Source organism: Girardinichthys multiradiatus, chromosome 13 (genome assembly GCF_021462225.1).
Source record: "Girardinichthys multiradiatus isolate DD_20200921_A chromosome 13, DD_fGirMul_XY1, whole genome shotgun sequence".
NCBI lineage: Eukaryota > Metazoa > Chordata > Actinopteri > Cyprinodontiformes > Goodeidae > Girardinichthys > Girardinichthys multiradiatus.
This window is the reverse complement of record NC_061806.1, coordinates 42,526,336-42,545,167: the sequence shown is the minus strand read 5'-3', so window position 1 is coordinate 42,545,167 and position 18,832 is coordinate 42,526,336. Positions and strand designations below refer to the sequence as shown.

General features: G+C 43.4%; 1 protein-coding gene across 1 annotated transcript; it reads left to right on the top strand.

Annotated features, from left to right (window-relative positions):
• Positions 1 to 1,013: 1,013 nt before the first annotated feature.
• On the top strand, positions 1,014 to 14,377 carry LOC124879839 (probable ATP-dependent RNA helicase ddx6). Its single transcript, XM_047384598.1, has 13 exons — positions 1,014 to 1,212; positions 5,888 to 6,864; positions 6,945 to 7,049; positions 8,742 to 8,871; positions 8,956 to 9,102; positions 9,221 to 9,315; positions 9,396 to 9,518; positions 10,354 to 10,482; positions 11,795 to 11,911; positions 11,994 to 12,057; positions 12,145 to 12,246; positions 13,558 to 13,777; positions 13,882 to 14,377. The coding sequence occupies exons 2-12, from the start codon at positions 6,643 to 6,645 to the stop codon at positions 13,770 to 13,772; spliced, it is 1,449 nt and encodes a 482-aa protein (XP_047240554.1). The 5' UTR covers positions 1,014 to 1,212; positions 5,888 to 6,642; the 3' UTR covers positions 13,773 to 13,777; positions 13,882 to 14,377.
• The last annotated feature ends 4,455 nt before the right edge of the window (positions 14,378 to 18,832 follow it).

The window sequence follows — 18,832 nt, the reverse complement described above, 5'->3', positions numbered from 1 at the left end:
AAGATAAAAGAATAAGAATTTATTATTAACCAGTTTTAATTTATTAATTGGAATTAAACTACAACCTTTATTTCACTTAAAGAACTGGTTATACAAGTTAATTAATCACAGCAATAAAAAACACAAGTATGGTGACAATAGTTTAAGAATCTGAAACTACTGATATTAACTTATGATAAAGTTACATTCGGAATAAATAATCCAAGTGACTAAATTTCAGCTAAAAGTCCAACAAAACTGCAAACTTTTCATTTAAAAACATCAGTAATGTTTAAGTTAAGCCACTCAATGCTGAGCTAGATCTTTCAGAATTAGAAAAGGATCCTAAACTAAGTATTTTCTTTAAAGATGGTCAGCTGTTGGACTTACACTAAATGAAAAAGCAGCCGAAGTTCAAAAAAACAATGTTGAAAATCTGGAGCATTTGAAACAAACATAAGGAGATAAGGAACTGTTCAGTTTGTACAATATATATTTTTTTATTTTTGACATATATCACATTATTATAATATACATATTTATCACAATATAGCCGAAAACAGTATGAACTTAATCTGTAGATGGGACATTTTGTGTAACGCTTTTTTGCACTAAGACCAACTTCATAATGTCATAACAAATATTTATGTTCTAACAATCACAGATATCTTAATATAATAAAGGGAAAATTGTATTGGTGTGGCAAATATAATTTTCAGCAATATATTATCACATTAGTACAACGTGATCAATATATTGTAAGAACATAAATAGTGTCTGAACTAACATGATAATTACGTCTATTGTATTGGTATATTAGGATATTATACAGTTCACAAAGAAAATAAATATATTGTAAAAATAAGAAAAAAGATATTGTTAGTACTAGAAGGTTTTCAGCTTATAACATGAAATAGCTCTATTTTTATTAACTGATGTATTTATTTAGGGGACTTCCTTAGTTTGGAGCTGGAGATTTTGAGTAAAAAAGCAAATTTGGAATACGACTTTCGTTCATACTCTTGTGTGACAGCAGGGGGCAGCAGTGTGACTCCAGACGCTTGATAATAAGCCGCCGGGATCCACCGAGGAAGCGGAGGCGACCATGTTGATTTAAAGAAAGAAGAAACACAATAGAGACAATTTATTTCAGGGTATTTAGAACTAAGTTAGAAGAAAGTTGTTGGTTCACTGCACTCAGAGCATCGTTCGTAAAGTTACAGAAGATTTCAGGTATGTTTGTCGGAATTTGGAGCGTTCACTCTCTGTTAAAACCCCGTTGGTGGCACGTTAGCTTGGTGCTAACGGCTAACTGTTGTGTTGGATTTACGAAGCGTCAAAGATTAAGATTCAAACAAAGGTCAAATTATGTACCATATTACCAATAATCAGGGCTTTGTAACTATGTATGTGTTTAGATAAATAAGTTGTGTGGTTATCAGTAGAACTATTTGTGCCTGGAGTTTAGTTGAAGATTGTTTTAGCCGTTAGCTGCTAATGTCTTTCCTGACTAGCAGTTTAATGCCACCTTAAAGGTTCCCGTTCAAATAAAACCAGTAAACCAATCAGAACTCTCCGCAGGCTGGAATGGGTGTCATTGTATTTATGTTTTTGAAATATTTATTTAGACTTTTCTGAATTGGACGTTAATTTGTGATTAGCTTAAACGCTCTGAGTCCTCCAACCTTCACTGAGTCACTTTATTTCTTATTTTCAGTCTAACCTGTTCTGAACACACCTGCTGGATTTACCTGCGAAGCATCAAAACAACAAACAATTGTCCTGTGTTGGGTTTATCCTGAAAGGCAAACGATGGTTCTTATCAGCCCACAAGACCATAAATTAAGTCAGTTTTAAAGAAAAAAAAACAAAAAACGAACACAAAACCTGAATTGCAGCGATCTGAACTGGATCATTTTAAAGAAAATAACATTTTTTTTATCTCATAATCCATGAGTAATCTAGGTTTTTATTTCTGTGGAAAAGAAAAGGCAATTCAATTGATAATTTGGGACACATGTCACTTTAGAAAGAATTTAACGATGTTAAACTAGATAATTACATAGATCAAATGTGGATGGTGACATTCCATAATTTATCCATACTGCTTAAATGTAAGGCAACTCAACTTAATCTCTTGATTCTTAAGATGCTTCTTATCCAAAGGTTTCTTCTGTTCTAAACATGGGTTGAGAACTGAAGACATTTTGAGATGAGATGTGAAAAATATTCAAGAAACAAGACATGAACTCCAATTTCCTTCTATTTGAACAGTCCAGCAATAATTTCCTGCTCTGTTTAAGGGGGATGCACGATATATCGGTCTTATAAGTAAAACTGGGTTTTTTCCCACTGAGAATATAAATTCATTGTAATGTAGTTAATTTGTAAAACTTTAACTGAATTTGTGGAAGTTTAAACAAAACCAGTTTATTGGCATTAGGACCACTTTAGAGTGGCTTGAACTGTTTCAATCAACAACCAGCTACATTTATCCCTGACATCATAAACAGACTTTAAAGATCTCATTGTTGGAAAGAATAATACAGTTTTAAATGGGAACATTTATTTTCTTAAAGCTTTCTATGGTAAACTTGCACAGAAGGACCCTCAGCTGTAACCCACCCCCATCTTAAAAACATTCAGTACTTTAAATGGTCAGATCCAGATTCTCCAACAGACCAAAAATTATTTTGCCAGATTTCACAGCATTTGGACCCTTTTAGACTTGGTCAATTTTAAAAACTGCAGTTGTTACACTGATTAAAACCAATGTATTGTATACTATACATTGTAAACAGTCTTTAAAGCAGAGATTCATTATTTCAGTTTTTCCAAACAGGCTTATATGCAAAAAGTTGATCAAATAATATGTGGGCCACGTTAGACCAGATCGACTTCAGAAGTTGGTGTAAAACCAGCAACAGTTGGACTCAGTAATCCTTTACCAGTTAGCACTGTTCAACCTTGGTTCTGATATAATATATAAAATGAAGTCCAGCCACTTGGATCGAGTTACTGCCTTTGCAGCAATCCCTCCTCCTGATCAAGTGTGTGGTGACATTGGAAAGCAACAACTCCCTTTAGACCAGAAGAATCCTTCAGTAGAAACGGGCCCGGCATGAGAAGCAATTCGCTAAAAGTAGCTGGCTGCTGGTTCAGTGGGCAGACAGACAAGTACTAAGCATTGAGTACTTTTCATGTGGAACCAGTACCTTCTATAGGATGGTGTAAGCGGGGTACACCTCCTTAACTGCAGCAATGGCTCCTTCAGTGGATCTGTCCTGCAAAGACATGAGCCAAGTATGGCAGTACTGTGCCAGGGCTACCTTTTTATAGGAAGAAAATCAGGAAAAGAATTCAAAGTTAATGGTGGAATAAACAATGTAATCAACAAAAAATGTGTTGGTTTTCAAAGCTGCTGAGACATTGTGGCGAATAATTGTGACTATGCTGTTTTCCATATTAGGTAGCTATAACTCTGTGTGTAAAGCTAAATGGCCTGAAGTTGTATAGCGGTTTATCAAGTCCCCAGAAACCCCAAAGAGCACCCAGTCACACACTGACAGTGGTGAGCTACATTAGAACCTCAGCTGCCCTGGGCCAGACTGACAGGAGTCAGGCTGCCATTCAATCGGTGCCACCGAGCCTTCTGGCCACCATCAGCAGGCAAGGAGGGTGAAGTGTCTTGCCCAAGGACACGATGACTGAGACAGACAGAGCGGGGGTTTGAACCAGCAACCCACCAGTTACTGGATGAACTTCTACCACTGTTGCCATGGTTGCCACTCGAGCAGTCCAAGTATTGGAGTATTTGATCCAGATGTTGGTGCTGAAAGTAGAGAAAGTGTCCTTTTTTCCTACCTCAAAGACAAACCTGAAAATGTTCAAACTGTAAATGTTTGGTTCAGTTTTCTGAACATGATCTAGGAAGAAAATATTCACTGCTTTTAATGTTTAGGAGGCAAATAAAACATCTCATTATGGTGACATAATGACAATAAAGAATCTTGAAACTTTTGTTTTATACAGGTCCTTCTCAAAATATTAGCATATTGTGATAAAGTTCATTATTTTCCATAATGTCATGATGAAAATTTAACATTCATATATTTTAGATTCATTGCACACTAACTGAAATATTTCAGGTCTTTTATTGTCTTAATACGGATGATTTTGGCATACAGCTCATGAAAACCCAAAATTCCTATCTCACAAAATTAGCATATTTCATCCGACCAATAAAAGAAAAGTGTTTTTAATACAAAAAACATCAACCTTCAAATAATCATGTACAGTTATGCACTCAATACTTGGTCAGGAATACTTTGGCAGAAATGACTGCTTCAATGCGGCGTGGCATGGAGGCAATCAGCCTGTGGCACTGCTGAGGTCTTATGGAGGCCCAGGATGCTTCGATAGCGACCTTTAGCTCATCCAGAGTGTTGGGTCTTGAGTCTCTCAACGTTCTCTTCACAATATCCCACAGATTCTCTATGGGGTTCAGGTCAGGAGAGTTGGCAGGCCAATTGAGCACAGTGATACCATGGTCAGTAAACCATTTACCAGTGGTTTTGGCACTGTGAGCAGGTGCCAGGTCGTGCTGAAAAATGAAATCTTCATCTCCATAAAGCTTTTCAGCAGATGGAAGCATGAAGTGCTCCAAAATCTCCTGATAGCTAGCTGCATTGACCCTGCCCTTGATAAAACACAGTGGACCAACACCAGCAGCTGACACGGCACCCCAGACCATCACTGACTGTGGGTACTTGACACTGGACTTCTGGCATTTTGGCATTTCCTTCTCCCCAGTCTTCCTCCAGACTCTGGCACCTTGATTTCCGAATGACATGCAGAATTTGCTTTCATCTGAAAAAAGTACTTTGGACCACTGAGCAACAGTCCAGTGCTGCTTCTCTGTAGCCCAGGTCAGGCGCTTCTGCCGCTGTTTCTGGTTCAAATGTGGCTTGACCTGGGGAATGCGGCACCTGTAGCCCATTTCCTGCACACACCTGTGCACGGTGGCTCTGGATGTTTCTACTCCAGACTCAGTCCACTGCTTCCGCAGGTCCCCCAAGGTCTGGAATCGGCCCTTCTCCACAATCTTCCTCAGGGTCCGGTCACCTCTTCTCGTTGTGCAGCGTTTTCTGCCACACTTTTTCCTTCCCACAGACTTCCCACTGAGGTGCCTTGATACAGCACTCTGGGAACAGCCTATTCGTTCAGAAATGTCTTTCTGTGTCTTACCCTCTTGCTTGAGGGTGTCAATAGTGGCCTTCTGGACAGCAGTCAGGTCGGCAGTCTTACCCATGATTGGGGTTTTGAGTGATGAACCAGGCTGGGAGTTTTAAAGGCCTCAGGAATCTTTTGCAAGTGTTTAGAGTTAACTCGTTGATTCAGATGATTAGGTTCATAGCTCGTTTAGAGACCCTTTTAATGATATGCTAATTTTATGAGATAGGAATTTTGGGTTTTCATGAGCTGTATGCCAAAATCATCCGTATTAAGACAATAAAAGACCTGAAATATTTCAGTTAGTGTGCAATGAATCTAAAATATATGAATGTTAAATTTTCATCATGACATTATGGAAAATAATGAACTTTATCACAATATGCTAATTTTTTGAGAAGGACCTGTACTTGTAGGTTTTCTGGTCTTCTGGACCTCATCCTCACCGCAGCTGAATGTTGTTCTTCATTTGGTTTTCTCGCTCTTTGGTGACAGTAATGCAGTTCAGACTGTCCGGAAGATCCTGATTTAGTTCTCTAACATTTTACTGTTCAGTGTTTTCCAGACAGAACCCAGAACCAGAAGTTTCCTGATGCTTCATGGCTGACATGTTCTAATGAACTAATGAGCAACCTGCATGTGAGAGTCTTAAGTGTTTTGTTTGGATTGGTTCCAGGTGGGACGTTTGAGTTGTCGGTCTGGATTTTTTGGAGGCGGGGAGTTTGCAACGCTGCACGCTTCGGGCCGTCCGGATCATCTGTGCTGTCGACGCAGAGGAGGACTAAAACCGGAGCACAAAGGAACCACGCTGAGGACTCGACAAGGGCGGAAAGCTTCTCTGCTTTGGACTAAAAACCTTGTTGGATCTTTATTTTTTTCCACATATGAAGTAACAGAACCTCTCCCCGTGGAAATAAACGAAATACTGAACTTCTGGGGACGACCTTGTACAAAGTTGAAAATCCTTTTCCGGATCAGGGATATGCAGCAGCTCTCTCGGACTCGCAGTAAAAAGCAGAGATATTGTTGATGATCTAAACAGAAATATTGACCTGAGCTCATTTTGCTGCAGATTGCCTTAGTTGTTCTGTTTCAGGACTTGAACCACTTTGATGCTTGTTCACGTATAATTTTTCTATATTGTGGACGAGTCTATTTCTGCACGTTTGCAGATTTCTCTTCATTTTGAAGAGTTTTTGTGTAAAAACTGCGTAGTTTTTGTTGGCTGTGCGGCGGTTACTCTGTTGTTGAAGAGGACTGAGCTGCACGTGTGTGTGTGTGTGTGTGTGTGTGTGTGTGTGTAAATATTATTGAGCCATTTCTCGAACCGTTTCAGACACACAACGCTTTATCGTTTTTTTTTTTACTTTTTTACTTACAAGAGAATTAAAAAGAGACAGAAATCTATAAACAAACAGAAGTTTAGAAAAAATGGCAACGGCCCGAACGGAAAATCTTGGTCCGGTCATGATGGGACTGAATAAGCAGAACGGGCAGCTCAGAGGACAGACCAAACCTGCTGTAGGACCACCAGCATCAACTCAAGGAAAGAATCCAGCCGGGAGCAACCAGGACGGAGGAGGAATTAAGTTTGGAGACGACTGGAAGAAATGCCTACAGCTCCCCCCAAAGGACAACAGGGTCAAAACCTCCGTGAGTCTCGGCCCAGTCAGTGTTAGCCCAGTTTGGTTTTAACAGACTTCCCTGACGTTATGTTCTGTGTTCTGCTGCAGGACGTCACGTCCACGAAGGGGAACGAGTTTGAAGATTACTGCTTGAAAAGGGAACTCCTGATGGGAATCTTTGAGATGGGCTGGGAGAAACCTTCACCTATCCAGGTTCTGCGACCTTTTTACATGAATCCATTTTATTTAACCCGCCAGTTTCAGCTTCTTGGTCTTTCCTTCTACAAAGTTCCTACAGACTGGAAAATATTTGTTCAAGACTTTTGGTTTTTCCTTTTTTGGTTTCTAAAAGATGCGAAAAACAGATGAAACATCAGAATGTTTAGAAAAGATGGTCCATATTACTGTCATCAAGTGTCAGAGCTGCTTCTCTGTGCAGAACCATAGTTTATCCATGTCTTAGGTCAACCTGTGGGTCTATAAAACCAGGATTTACCTGCTGCAGAAACAGTTTGCATTGCAGAGATCACAGCAGCAGCCATTAACATAAAATGTAGCAGTTTAGTCTGTAAATCCTCTCGGTGGAGCAGTGAAGTTTTGATGATTTTCCCGGTCATCCGGTGTACATCTACAGGTAACCCTAAAGTTTCCTCCTTTAAACAGATCAACTTCACCTGTTGTTCAGGTCAAGCATCTGTCAAGTTGATAGAGGTCCACCAATATGAGATTTTCTTTTATTGTAGATTCAGGGCGACCGCTGCTGTTAGGTATAGTAAACCAACATGTTTCTCTTCGCCTCATTTGACCTGTGATTGTAAGGTCAGAATTTTCCTGCTTTCTCTCACATGAAAACTGTGCAGAAATCAGCTGAAATGATCCGGTTGAAGCTGCAGTGATTTCTGTGTCCTTCTCTGACTGTTGGTCTGCTGTTGCAGACATTTCGGGCTCCACATCATTTTTATCTCAGCTCCCATCCCTAAATGGGTCACTTGGTCAAACGTTGAGCAGCCAGGAGGAATGTGCATCTGTTTCACTTGGAGTATTTTTACATAAAAAGGGACATTTTCTCCTGTGTATCCTTTTGTTTGGTGCTATAATTGTACGCACACAGTTTTTGGCTCATATTTGTGGAGATTTTCCAAGCAGAGCGTCACAGAAGAGATGATACGGATCAGGATCCAATTCGATCCGAGGAATGAGTGAAGCTCAGGTTTTAATGTAAAAATATGTCATTAATTCACTGACTCCTTCCCTCTTATTCAGACCGTTTGTCAGCACCAGCTGTTGCTGCATTAAGTTCGGCCACCGCTGGTAAGAGTGAATGTTTGAGTTTGACCTGGCATTAAAAAGCTTTTCTGCTGCTCCACGTGTGTGTGTGTGTGTGTGTGTGTGTGTGTGTGTGTGTGTGTGTGTGTGTGTGTGTGTACACAAACACATGCCAGGTGTCCACCTGCTCCATCTGTCTCCCGGTCAGTTCATCCTTTCCTCCTCTCATGATGGAGTGATGTAACCAACTCAGGCTCTCGGACACTGATGAAGAGAAGGTCACCGACATGCTGCTCACAATGAAACATCTTTTGAACCTGACAACACTTCCTGTTTCCTCACATATTTGACCCTGCAGTCCTGCTGCCAAACACTAGGTGTCAATAATGACAACATAACACTGCTTCTCAGGAGGAATGGTAGCAGAAGACACTTTCAATTTACCTGAGAGTTTTTTACTCAGTTGCACAGATGCTGTGTCACATCAGGCTGTGCACAAACAGCCTCAACATGTCCAGGGTTTTTACTGATGAAAAGGAAGCGAGTTTAGAAGAAAAGTTAGAATCTCTGCAGGAATCTGAGGTCTCCACTGATGGTTGCATTTAAAAGCAGTAGGTGATGCTGTTGTTTCCTCTGCAGGAGGAGAGCATTCCCATCGCGCTGTCTGGACGGGATATTCTGGCTCGAGCGAAGAACGGAACAGGGAAAAGTGGAGCTTATCTGATCCCACTGCTGGAGAGGATAGACCTGAAGAAGGACCACATACAGGGTGAGTCTGGTTCCCCTCTCCTCTAGCGCTCTGTTTCTCCTCCTGATGAGCAGAGCTTTCACTGTTGCTTGACTTCTCCTGCAGCCATCGTCATGGTGCCCACACGTGAGCTGGCTTTGCAAGTGAGTCAGATATGCATCCAGCTCAGTAAACATCTGGGAGGAGTCAAAGTCATGGCGACGACCGGAGGAACCAACCTGCGGGACGACATTATGCGCCTGGATGAGACGGGTAAAGACCACTCAGCCACAAGCTGAAAGTTTTCCTGTAAAACAGAAGTTCAGGTTTTTATCCAGCAGCAGGTTTTCTTCCTCCACCTGCAGATGTTAATCTGTCTCTATAATTTCAGTGCATGTGGTCATCGCCACGCCCGGTCGGATCCTGGACTTGATAAAGAAGGGCGTGGCGAAGGTGGACAGGGTCCAGATGATGGTGATGGACGAGGTAAATATAATGCAAACCTGTTTGCAGCTGCTTTCTCTGGAACGTGGTGTCGAGCGATCTGTTCTCCTCCTCCTCTTCAGGCAGACAAACTGCTCTCTCAGGACTTTGTGGTGCTCATCGAGGACATCATCAGCTTCCTGGCCAAGAACAGGCAGATCCTGCTCTACTCAGCAACCTTCCCCATTAGTGTTCAGAAGTTCATGGTGAGTAATGGTTTCCTTTGGTGGATGGTTCTGTGAGGGTTGATTGGTCCAAATCCATCCAAGTTCATGGATTTCTGAACTGGGAGAATGTTATCCCTGGAAGCTGGTGGGAATGTTGGCACTCTGTCAGAAGTTTTTAGATGCAGACCAATAGTTCCTGGTCTGGGTTCCTGGAAAAGTCTGGAATTTAAGTCCAGTGTTTTTCAGGTCCAGGCAGATAAGAACAAAGGAAAAGCAGCAATAAATAATATTTGTGTTTTCAGACTATTCCCAAACTCCCCAAAAAAATGTTGTGAGCTTTTCTTGGTGAGGTCATATTTAACCAGTTGGACCAAGTCTGTCAGCATCAGAAGCTCAGACTGGACACTGATGACATCACGGGGGGGACTCGGGCCGCACTTTGGACACCATTGCTCTAACCCAAGTTCTATCTCTCTACCAGAACCTTTTCTGGGGTAAATGTCTTTCATCAGTTTTTATCCTGCTACATGCTGTGGGAATTTGGGAAGCTTCCTGTAGTGGAAATACTTCTGGAAATCTGATTGTGGAAAAATCTGGAGTTTTGTCTTGAAACATGATTGGGCAACAATTTCTCCCTCTGATTCAGCAAGAAAACCAGCAGTTTTTCAGCCTGGGGGATGAAACCTTGGAAAATGTCTTAGTTTAACATTAAGATTCACACTTCCAGGAATTGGAATTTATTTCACATCATCTTAAGATTAAAATAATAGTTTTATTTAAAGGAAGAGATGGAGCGAATCCAGGAATCCGTCCGCAGTCTGAGGATGGATTTAATCCATGCTTGGGCCTGACTCTCCATATGTTCCTGTTGCAGGTGAAGCATCTTCAGAAACCCTATGAGATCAACCTGATGGAGGAGCTGACCCTGAAGGGCATCACTCAGTTCTACGCCTACGTGACGGAGCGACAGAAGGTCCACTGCCTCAACACGCTCTTCTCCAGGGTAACACCTTATTCTTCCTGATCTCCTAATGTCAGAACAAGATGCTCGGACCTTTAGAAGTCAGGTTAAAATCAGGTTTTATGTTGAGATGATGCTCCTGCAGCCTCCATCTGTCTACATTAAGGATGTTGTAAACGATTATTGTGGTAATCAGGTATTCTACGCATTTATTCTGACGATTAATTGAGTAATCGAATAAAAATTCTGTTTTTGTGTTGCAACTTAAGGTAGTAGAAATATATGACAGAGAAAATGGAATAAAAAATTTGATTTGCTTTTTAGATAACATTTTATTGCTTAAAATGCAATAAGATTCAAACATCACCTTTTAGTTTTAAGTATGAAATATAAAAAAAATTCTTTCTCTAAAGTACAAAAACAGATGAGAAATAAAATATTTGACATTAACTTAATGATTGAGTCATATTAGTCAACACTGACTGCCTTTTCCAGATCTGACACTAGACCTTCAGTCTGAGGTTTGAGGTCTGATAAAACTCGTGAAGGGATAGTTTACCTCGACTGATGCAGTAAAAGGTCATGAGTGATTCATGTATTTTAAGCTTCAATTACTTCAAAGTTGCATTAACTAAAAGTATTACAAAAGAATATTGTTTTAAAGATTACAAAACTAAATGTGATCTTTGCAAATAGGTTTGAGTTTAGAAATTTGGATACAAAGAACTGAGTTTTGTTGAGTTATTGTAAATAGTAAACGTTTATTCATGTTTTAATGAAGATTATATTATTATTATGTTGGTCCAGTGTTTGCAAAAACCTTTATTTTGACTGTTAGCTGTAAACAAATATTACAATTATAAAATGTCGGACATCGGCAGCAGTGCTTCGTGTTCTTTCTTCTTGCCAGAAAGAGCTGCAGAGCTTCCAGCAGGTGAGCTCGATGTATGCAGCAGATGTTTCCTGTGGAGGCGTTGCAGCATCGAGGACGCGCTGTAATGAAATGCTGAATTCATGTAGCTGTACACGCACTGCACTCTTTTCTTTTCTGTTTAGTTTAAAGATGCTTGTTGGCGTCGCGTCTTTCCCCTCGCCTCCTTCCTCCAGAGCTGCTAGGATCCCTCAGCCGCCATGCTTCAGCTCTGGTCAGCAGTGAGAGAAACTCTAATACGGATCCGGGCGGAAAACTTTGCGCTGAATAATAAAACATAATTTAACGAGGCAGATAATTTGCCTCGAGGAATTGTAGAAATCGAGGTTGTGGACTCGTTCGAGGAATCATTTCAGCCCTAGTCTACATGTTGGAGAAATGAGACGTCCTCATTTATTGATCTCCTCTGTGTTCTTGTTCCAGCTTCAGATCAACCAGTCCATCATCTTCTGTAACTCCACTCAGAGGGTGGAGCTCCTGGCCAAAAAGATCACTCAGCTGGGATACTCCTGCTTCTACATCCACGCCAAGATGATGCAGGTTGATATTCGATTCAGTTTCAGCTTCACTTTCTTTGAATCTTTTAGTTTTGACAGATTTCTGGGTTCTTGTTGTTTTGTAGGAATACCGGAACCGCGTGTTCCACGACTTCAGAAACGGGCTGTGCAGGAACTTGGTTTGCACCGGTGAGTTTTTCCTTCCTTAAACTTGGAAGAACTAAAAGCTCCTCTTGTTTCCCGAACATCTGATCTCATCTGGCTGTTTCCCGACAGATCTGTTCACCAGAGGAATCGACATCCAGGCTGTGAACGTGGTCATCAACTTTGATTTCCCTAAAAATGCAGAAACGTACCTTCATCGCATCGGAAGATCAGGTGGGTGGAGAACTGCTTTGTTTGTGGATGCTGGAAGCATTGATGAGCTCCCCTGTCAGTTCAGAATACACCAACCTGAACCTTTAATGCTCTCTGGGCTTTCCACTGAAACACTGATGAGTTCTGGTGACTCTGACTGAGTTGCTGCTTCAGACACAAAAGTTTCCTGAAAGTAACAGGAGCATCACGGGTGGTACAGGTCCGTATCACAGCAGGAATACATGTTAATGTTTCCAACACATTTACACCATGTCCAGGTTCTGTTGAGTAGATGACTTAACCTCGTTGATGTTTACAGCCGCCCTAAACATTAGTGAGAGCAGCCAAAGATCTGATTCAGCGGTACCGATCCAGGCGGTCGGTTCAGCCAACTGATTAGAAAAATGAAACCGGACATTTTCACTCCTCTAACGTCTCTCCAACATCTGTGACGGTGAGAAGTTTGACGGAAATGGACAGTTGTGGTGGCCTAGTGTCAGAGAGCAGGGCAGTCCTGGAGAGGCCACAAGTACTCTGGTTCAATTCTCCCCGTCCTGCCACTCTGGGTCCCTGAGCAAGACCCTTAGCTCCTGGATACTCCCTGGGTGCTGCACAATGTCAGAACCACTGCTCCTTGTGGGATGGGTTAAATGCAGAGGACGTTTCCTGCAGTGTGAGGTCAATAAAGCCTAAATTATTATTATTAAAGAAGTCCGGTTCCTCCAGTCTGAGGGAATGTGTGTAATTTGTGCCCTGGACTTTAAACGCTGTAAAGCACCAAGATCCAATCCACATCCCTTCATATCTTCCTTTCAAGCAGACATTCCTGTTAATGGTTTAAACTGGTTTTGACCAATAGTTCTGTAGGCTGCACTTGTTCAGTTCTTATGGTTGTTCATCAGTAATTAAAGGTAGACTGGATCAGGGTTTTGCAACCTCCGGTTCCGGAGCCACAGGTTTGAATTTCAACAACAGACCAGTACCAAGTACCAGTAATATATTTAGATATTTGTCTTGCCAACAGGTTGGAAATGTTGCATCCCATAGAAGATGATGTATTCATCCTGTTTTCTTATTTATTTTTAAAGAACCACCATTTTATTTCTAGTTTTAAGTTTGAAAATAAAGTTACTGCTCTCAGGTACCATTAGCAGCTCTAAACCAGTTTAATTTGGCTGGACTTGGGCTAGAACGGCTCTTTGGTTGCAGAACCTGGACTGGATAAAGACTCGGCACCGTGCCTGAGGAGCCTGCAGCATCTTTGGTTTGAGTTTCACTCTGAATTAATACGAATATGAATTTAACACTTCAAATGTGCTTCTCTGGTGTCAGGGAGGTTTGGTCACCTGGGTCTGGCCATAAACCTGATCACCTCAGAGGACCGCTTCAACCTGAAGGCCATTGAGGAGCAGCTGGTGACCGACATCAAGCCCATTCCCAGCAGCATCGACAAGAGCCTTTATGTGGCCGAGTTCCACTCGAGCAGCGGCGACTGCGAAGTGGAGGAGGTGGAGGAGAGCCCTCAGCGCCAGCAGGACAGTACCTAAAACAGGTGATTCACCTGGGAAACAGTCGGTACCATTCCTATTCCCAATCCTGCAGGAATTCTAGTTTCTTTACACAGCCGTCCTAATCTGATTGTTTTCTCCTCCTCAGAGCATCTTGACACTCCGGGCTTTAGCAGACATCATCACTTGAAGCAACTCTTCGTTTTCCTCATCATCCCTCTGCCAGATCCTGCCCCACGGCTGGAAATGCTGCTTTTAGTTCCTCAAACTTCTGCTTCTTGCTGTAAACTGTTGTTTTGCACCAGTCCAGAACCGGACTCTGAGATCCAGAGTCAGTTTTCCTCTGCCAGCCGGTCCGTCAGTTTGTTTCCCAGATGTGCACGCCCCCCCCCCCCCCCCCCAGCTGCCCCTCTGTTCACTGACACTGCTGTTGTCACTTAAGTGCCTTACTTCCTCCCTCGTGCATGCCCCCTTCACGTCCTGCTGCAGCAGCAGAGTACGAGCACAAACGGCAACCCGTTTCAGCATCCCTTATGCAAGAAAACGACAAAACTGTCTCATTCTCCTGCTCAGAGGTGTTTTTAAAGTGTTGCAATAAAAAAGGCAGCTTTCTTTAAATACTGCGTGACTGTTTTCCCCCTCCTCCTAAAATGCAAACGAGCAGGAATGAAGTTTAGAAAAACCCTGCATGGATTCATGGGCGTGCACGGAAACGGGAGCAGCTCACTTTTACTTCCCAGAATCACATTTGGCTGCTGCGTACCGTCAACCAATCGGCTGCTGCGTTGGAAAACTGACTGGAAACGGTTTGAATCTGTTTCCAGACGTAAATGTGTCCAACATCGGTGCAGAACAACAGTTCAAGCTTCCTGTACTGTTTTCCATCTTTTCCTGCCGATTTTTCAGTTAAACGAGTCGGAAGCCCGGACGTGTTGCACTTAGTGAATGTATTAGATGCCAATGTTTGTTCTGCAGCCTAGTTTGAATCCATTCAGTCCGATTCTGAGCTCATGTTCAGATAACTCTGGAGTTTGTTGCTGGAAATGAAACATTTCAGAGTCAAGCCGCATTGGAAGAACTTGGGTTCCAATTAGATTTAAACAGATGTTCATTCAGTTTCCCACAGCAGCACCAGAATCCAGGCCCAAACTGCAGAGTTGTCCGTGAACCGGACTCGGCTTTGAGTCCAGAAACGTCTGAACTTTTTTTTTTTTTTGCTGCTGTCTGAAACTGGTTCATGTTTGACTTTCCTGATGGACCAGGGAGCTGAAACCGGCTCCGGCTGAACAGGACCACGTTAGAAAGGTTTCCCCTCCTGCAGCAGCAATAACTTTTCCTATTCCAGCTCCAGTTTCTTTTGGTTCTGGACAAATGAGTGTTTAGTTTGGACTCAGCAGGATTGTAGCATCTCTGAACAGGGAGCTGGGGTTTCTTTTTGTCCTCCCCTCCCAGAGCATCATTATGATTAAAAAAAAAAAAACAAACAAAAAAACATAAAAAATATATTTTTTGCTTTTTGAGATACATTTTTGTTGCTTTTGGCAGTTCTGATGGGGCAGAACTTTTCCTTGAAACCGCGCGTTTGATCGGAAGCTTAAATCTCCTCTCTGGTACTTAAATCTGATTTGAAATAATTTTTTCACCAAAAAGTTTTGGTAGTTTTGTTTTAAGTGCCGAATGGAGCGTGGGGTCGGACCGGATGGGTTCTGGAAAGCACTGTGATCTTTCTGTTTGTTTTTCTGAACAGCTCGATCCATATTCCAACTTCAAACGAGGTGTTACAAATCATCTGGACCCACCAGGGAAACCGTAAATGATTCTGTTTACATTTTCCGATTACAACCAGAACATGTTTGTCTTCGTCAGAGGAGGAAGAGGAGGAGGAAGTTTTATTATTTTTTGTCTGGATACTGATTTTCAGGATTGAAGCAAAACCAAAAAAAAAAATGAGTGAGTGAGAGGTGTGTGTGAGGTGAGGGAGAGAGAGAGAGAGGTGTGTGTGTGAGGTGAGGGAGAGAGAGAGAGAGGTGTGTGTGTGAGGTGAGGGAGAGAGAGAGAGAGGTGTGTGTGTGAGAGGTGAGTGTGAGGTGAGTGTGTGTGTGAGGTGAGTGTGAGGTGAGTGTGTGTGAGGTGAGGTGAGTGTGAGGTGTGTGAGGTGAGTGTGAGGTGAGTGTGTGTGAGGTGAGTGTGTGTGAGTGTGTGTGAGGTGAGTGTGAGGTGAGTGTGAGGTGAGTGTGTGTGTGAGGTGAGTGTGTGTGTGAGGTGAGTGTGAGGTGAGTGTGTGTGTGAGGTGAGTGTGTGTGTGAGGTGAGTGTGAGGTGAGTGTGTGTGTGAGGTGAGTGTGTGTGTGAGGTGAGTGTGAGGTGTTTGTGAGGTGAGTGTGTGTGTGAGGTGAGTGTGAGGTGTGTGTGAGGTGAGTGTGTGTGTGAGGTGAGTGTGAGGTGAGTGTGTGTGTGTGAGGTGAGTGAGGTGAGTGTGTGTGTGAGTGTGTGTGTGAGGTGAGTGTGTGTGTGAGGTGAGTGAGGTGAGTGTGTGTGTGAGGTGAATGTGTGTGTGAGAGGTGTGTGTGAGGTGAGTGTGAGTGAGGTGTGTGTGAGGTGAGTGTGAGGTGTGTGTGAGGTGAGTGTGAGGTGAGTGTGTGTGTGAAGTGAGTGTGAGGTGAGTGTGAGGTGAGTGTGTGTGAGGTGAGTGTGAGGTGTGTGTGAGGTGAGTGTGAGGTGAGTGTGTGTGAGGTGAGTGTGAGGTGAGTGTGAGGTGAGTGTGTGTGAGGTGAGGTGAGTGTGAGGTGTGTGTGAGGTGAGTGTGAGGTGAGTGTGTGTGTGAGGTGAGTGAGGTGAGTGTGAGGTGTGTGTGAGGTGAGTGTGAGGTGAGTGTGTGTGAGGTGAGGTGAGTGTGAGGTGTGTGTGAGGTGAGTGTGAGGTGAGTGTGTGTGTGAGGTGAGTGAGGTGAGTGTGAGGTGAGTGTGTGTGTGAGGTGAGTGAGGTGAGTGTGAGGTGAGTGTGTGTGTGAGGTGAGTGTGAGGTGAGTGTGTGTGTGAGGTGAGTGTGAGGTGTGTGTGAGGTGAGTGTGTGTGTGAGGTGAGTGTGAGGTGAGTGTGTGTGTGAGGTGAGTGTGAGGTGAGTGTGTGTGTGAGGTGAGTGAGGTGAGTGTGAGGTGTGTGTGAGGTGTGTGTGAGGTGAGTGTGAGGTGAGTGTGAGGTGAGTGTGTGTGAGGTGAGTGTGAGGTGAGTGTGTGTGTGAGGTGAGTGAGGTGAGTGTGAGGTGTGTGTGAGGTGAGTGTGAGGTGAGTGTGTGTGAGGTGAGTGTGAGGTGTGTGTGAGGTGAGTGTGAGGTGAGTGTGTGTGTGAGGTGAGTGAGGTGAGTGTGAGGTGTGTGTGAGGTGAGTGTGTGTGTGAGGTGAGTGAGGTGAGTGTGAGGTGTGTGTGAGGTGAGTGTGAGGTGAGTGAGGTGAGTGAGGTGAGTGTGAGGTGTGTGTGAGGTGAGGGTGTGTGTGAGGTGAGTGTGTGTGTGAGGTGAGTGTGAGGTGAGTGTGTGTGTGAGGTGAGTGAGGTGAGTGTGAGGTGTGTGTGTGTGTGAGGTGAGTGTGAGGTGAGTGTGTGTGTGAGGTGTGTGTGAGGTGAGTGTGAGGTGAGTGTGTGTGTGAGGTGAGTGAGGTGAGTGTGAGGTGTGTGTGTGTGAGGTGAGTGTGAGGTGTGTGTGAGGTGAGTGTGTGTGTGAGGTGAGTGAGGTGAGTGTGAGGTGAGTGTGAGGTGAGTGTGTGTGTGAGGTGAGTGAGGTGAGTGTGAGGTGTGTGTGTGTGTGAGGTGAGTGTGAGGTGAGTGTGTGTGTGAGGTGTGTGTGAGGTGAGTGTGTGTGTGTGTGAGGTGAGTGTGTGTGTGAGGTGAGTGAGGTGAGTGTGAGGTGAGTGTGAGGTGTGTGTGAGGTGTGTGTGAGGTGAGTGTGAGGTGAGTGTGAGGTGAGTGTGTGTGTGAGGTGAGTGTGAGGTGAGTGTGTGTGTGAGGTGAGTGAGGTGAGTGTGAGGTGAGTGTGAGGTGTGTGTGAGGTGTGTGTGAGGTGAGTGTGAGGTGAGTGTGAGGTGAGTGTGTGTGAGGTGAGTGTGAGGTGTGTGTGAGGTGTGTGTGAGGTGAGTGTGAGGTGAGTGTGTGTGTGAGGTGAGTGAGGTGAGTGTGAGGTGAGTGTGAGGTGAGTGTGTGTGTGAGGTGAGTGAGGTGAGTGTGAGGTGTGTGTGAGGTGAGTGAGGTGAGTGTGAGGTGTGTGTGAGGTGAGTGTGTGTGTGAGGTGTGTGTGAGGTGTGTGTGAGGTGAGTGTGTGTGTGAGTGGAGCTGTTAGAATCACCAACCTGCAGCGGGAACTGAATGTGAAAGATAAGTGAAGCTGCAGGTCGGTGATTCTGTTTTTGTCATCTGATCCGACATCGGGTCGTTTGTCGGTTCGGACCTTGGATCAGGTGTGAGCTCTCGTCAGGAATGTGATCTTCTTGTTTTGTGTTTTCCTCCAGAAATACGTGCAAAACGTTTTTCTGTTGAGACATTTTCCTCTTTTTTTTCCCGTTTTCTGATCACGTCCCTGACGATCAATCCATCATCATCTCCTCTGGGATCCGGTTTAAGGATTCGTTAACAAACATATAACTCTCATAACCATTGACATTTTTTACTGCGATTCCACTTTATTTTCAGAGGCTAAGCTAAATATTCCCATTTTTAGGGAACAATGGACGGTAAAGCGATCTCTTTTGGACCATTTCAGACACAGCTCATCCCTGGAGCTTTAGGAGGATCCGATTGTTTGAGTGGGATTGGGATTCAGAGGAGGTGATGATGAAAGTTTTGTCGTGTGTTGTCGACCATCTTTGTGACAGCGCTGTGATGTGGAGCGCTGACGGGGGGTGGGGGGGTGGTAGATGAGCTAAAGCTAAATCTTAATGGATGGGTTTTGGGTTCAGGCGAATTCATAAAGGAGGTAAATAAACCTAACTAAAACTTTGACACCATGAATTTTTAGGATGCAAAGTTAAATTGGATTCAAACTTGCTGCACCGATTTAAACTCACCCTGTTGCTGGAGGTTTCTGATTAAAGACCATTTAAAATTTCAAATT

Bases quoted from the DNA above. Each gene is read 5' to 3' on its own strand.
- LOC124879839 (XM_047384598.1), top strand. From the start codon at position 6,643: ATGGCAACGGCCCGAACGGAAAATCTTGGTCCGGTCATGATGGGACTG. The intron at 8,872-8,955 runs GTGAGTCTGGTT...CTTCTCCTGCAG, and splicing joins GAAGAAGGACCACATACAGG to CCATCGTCATGGTGCCCACA. The intron at 9,316-9,395 runs GTAAATATAATG...CCTCCTCTTCAG, and splicing joins AGATGATGGTGATGGACGAG to GCAGACAAACTGCTCTCTCA.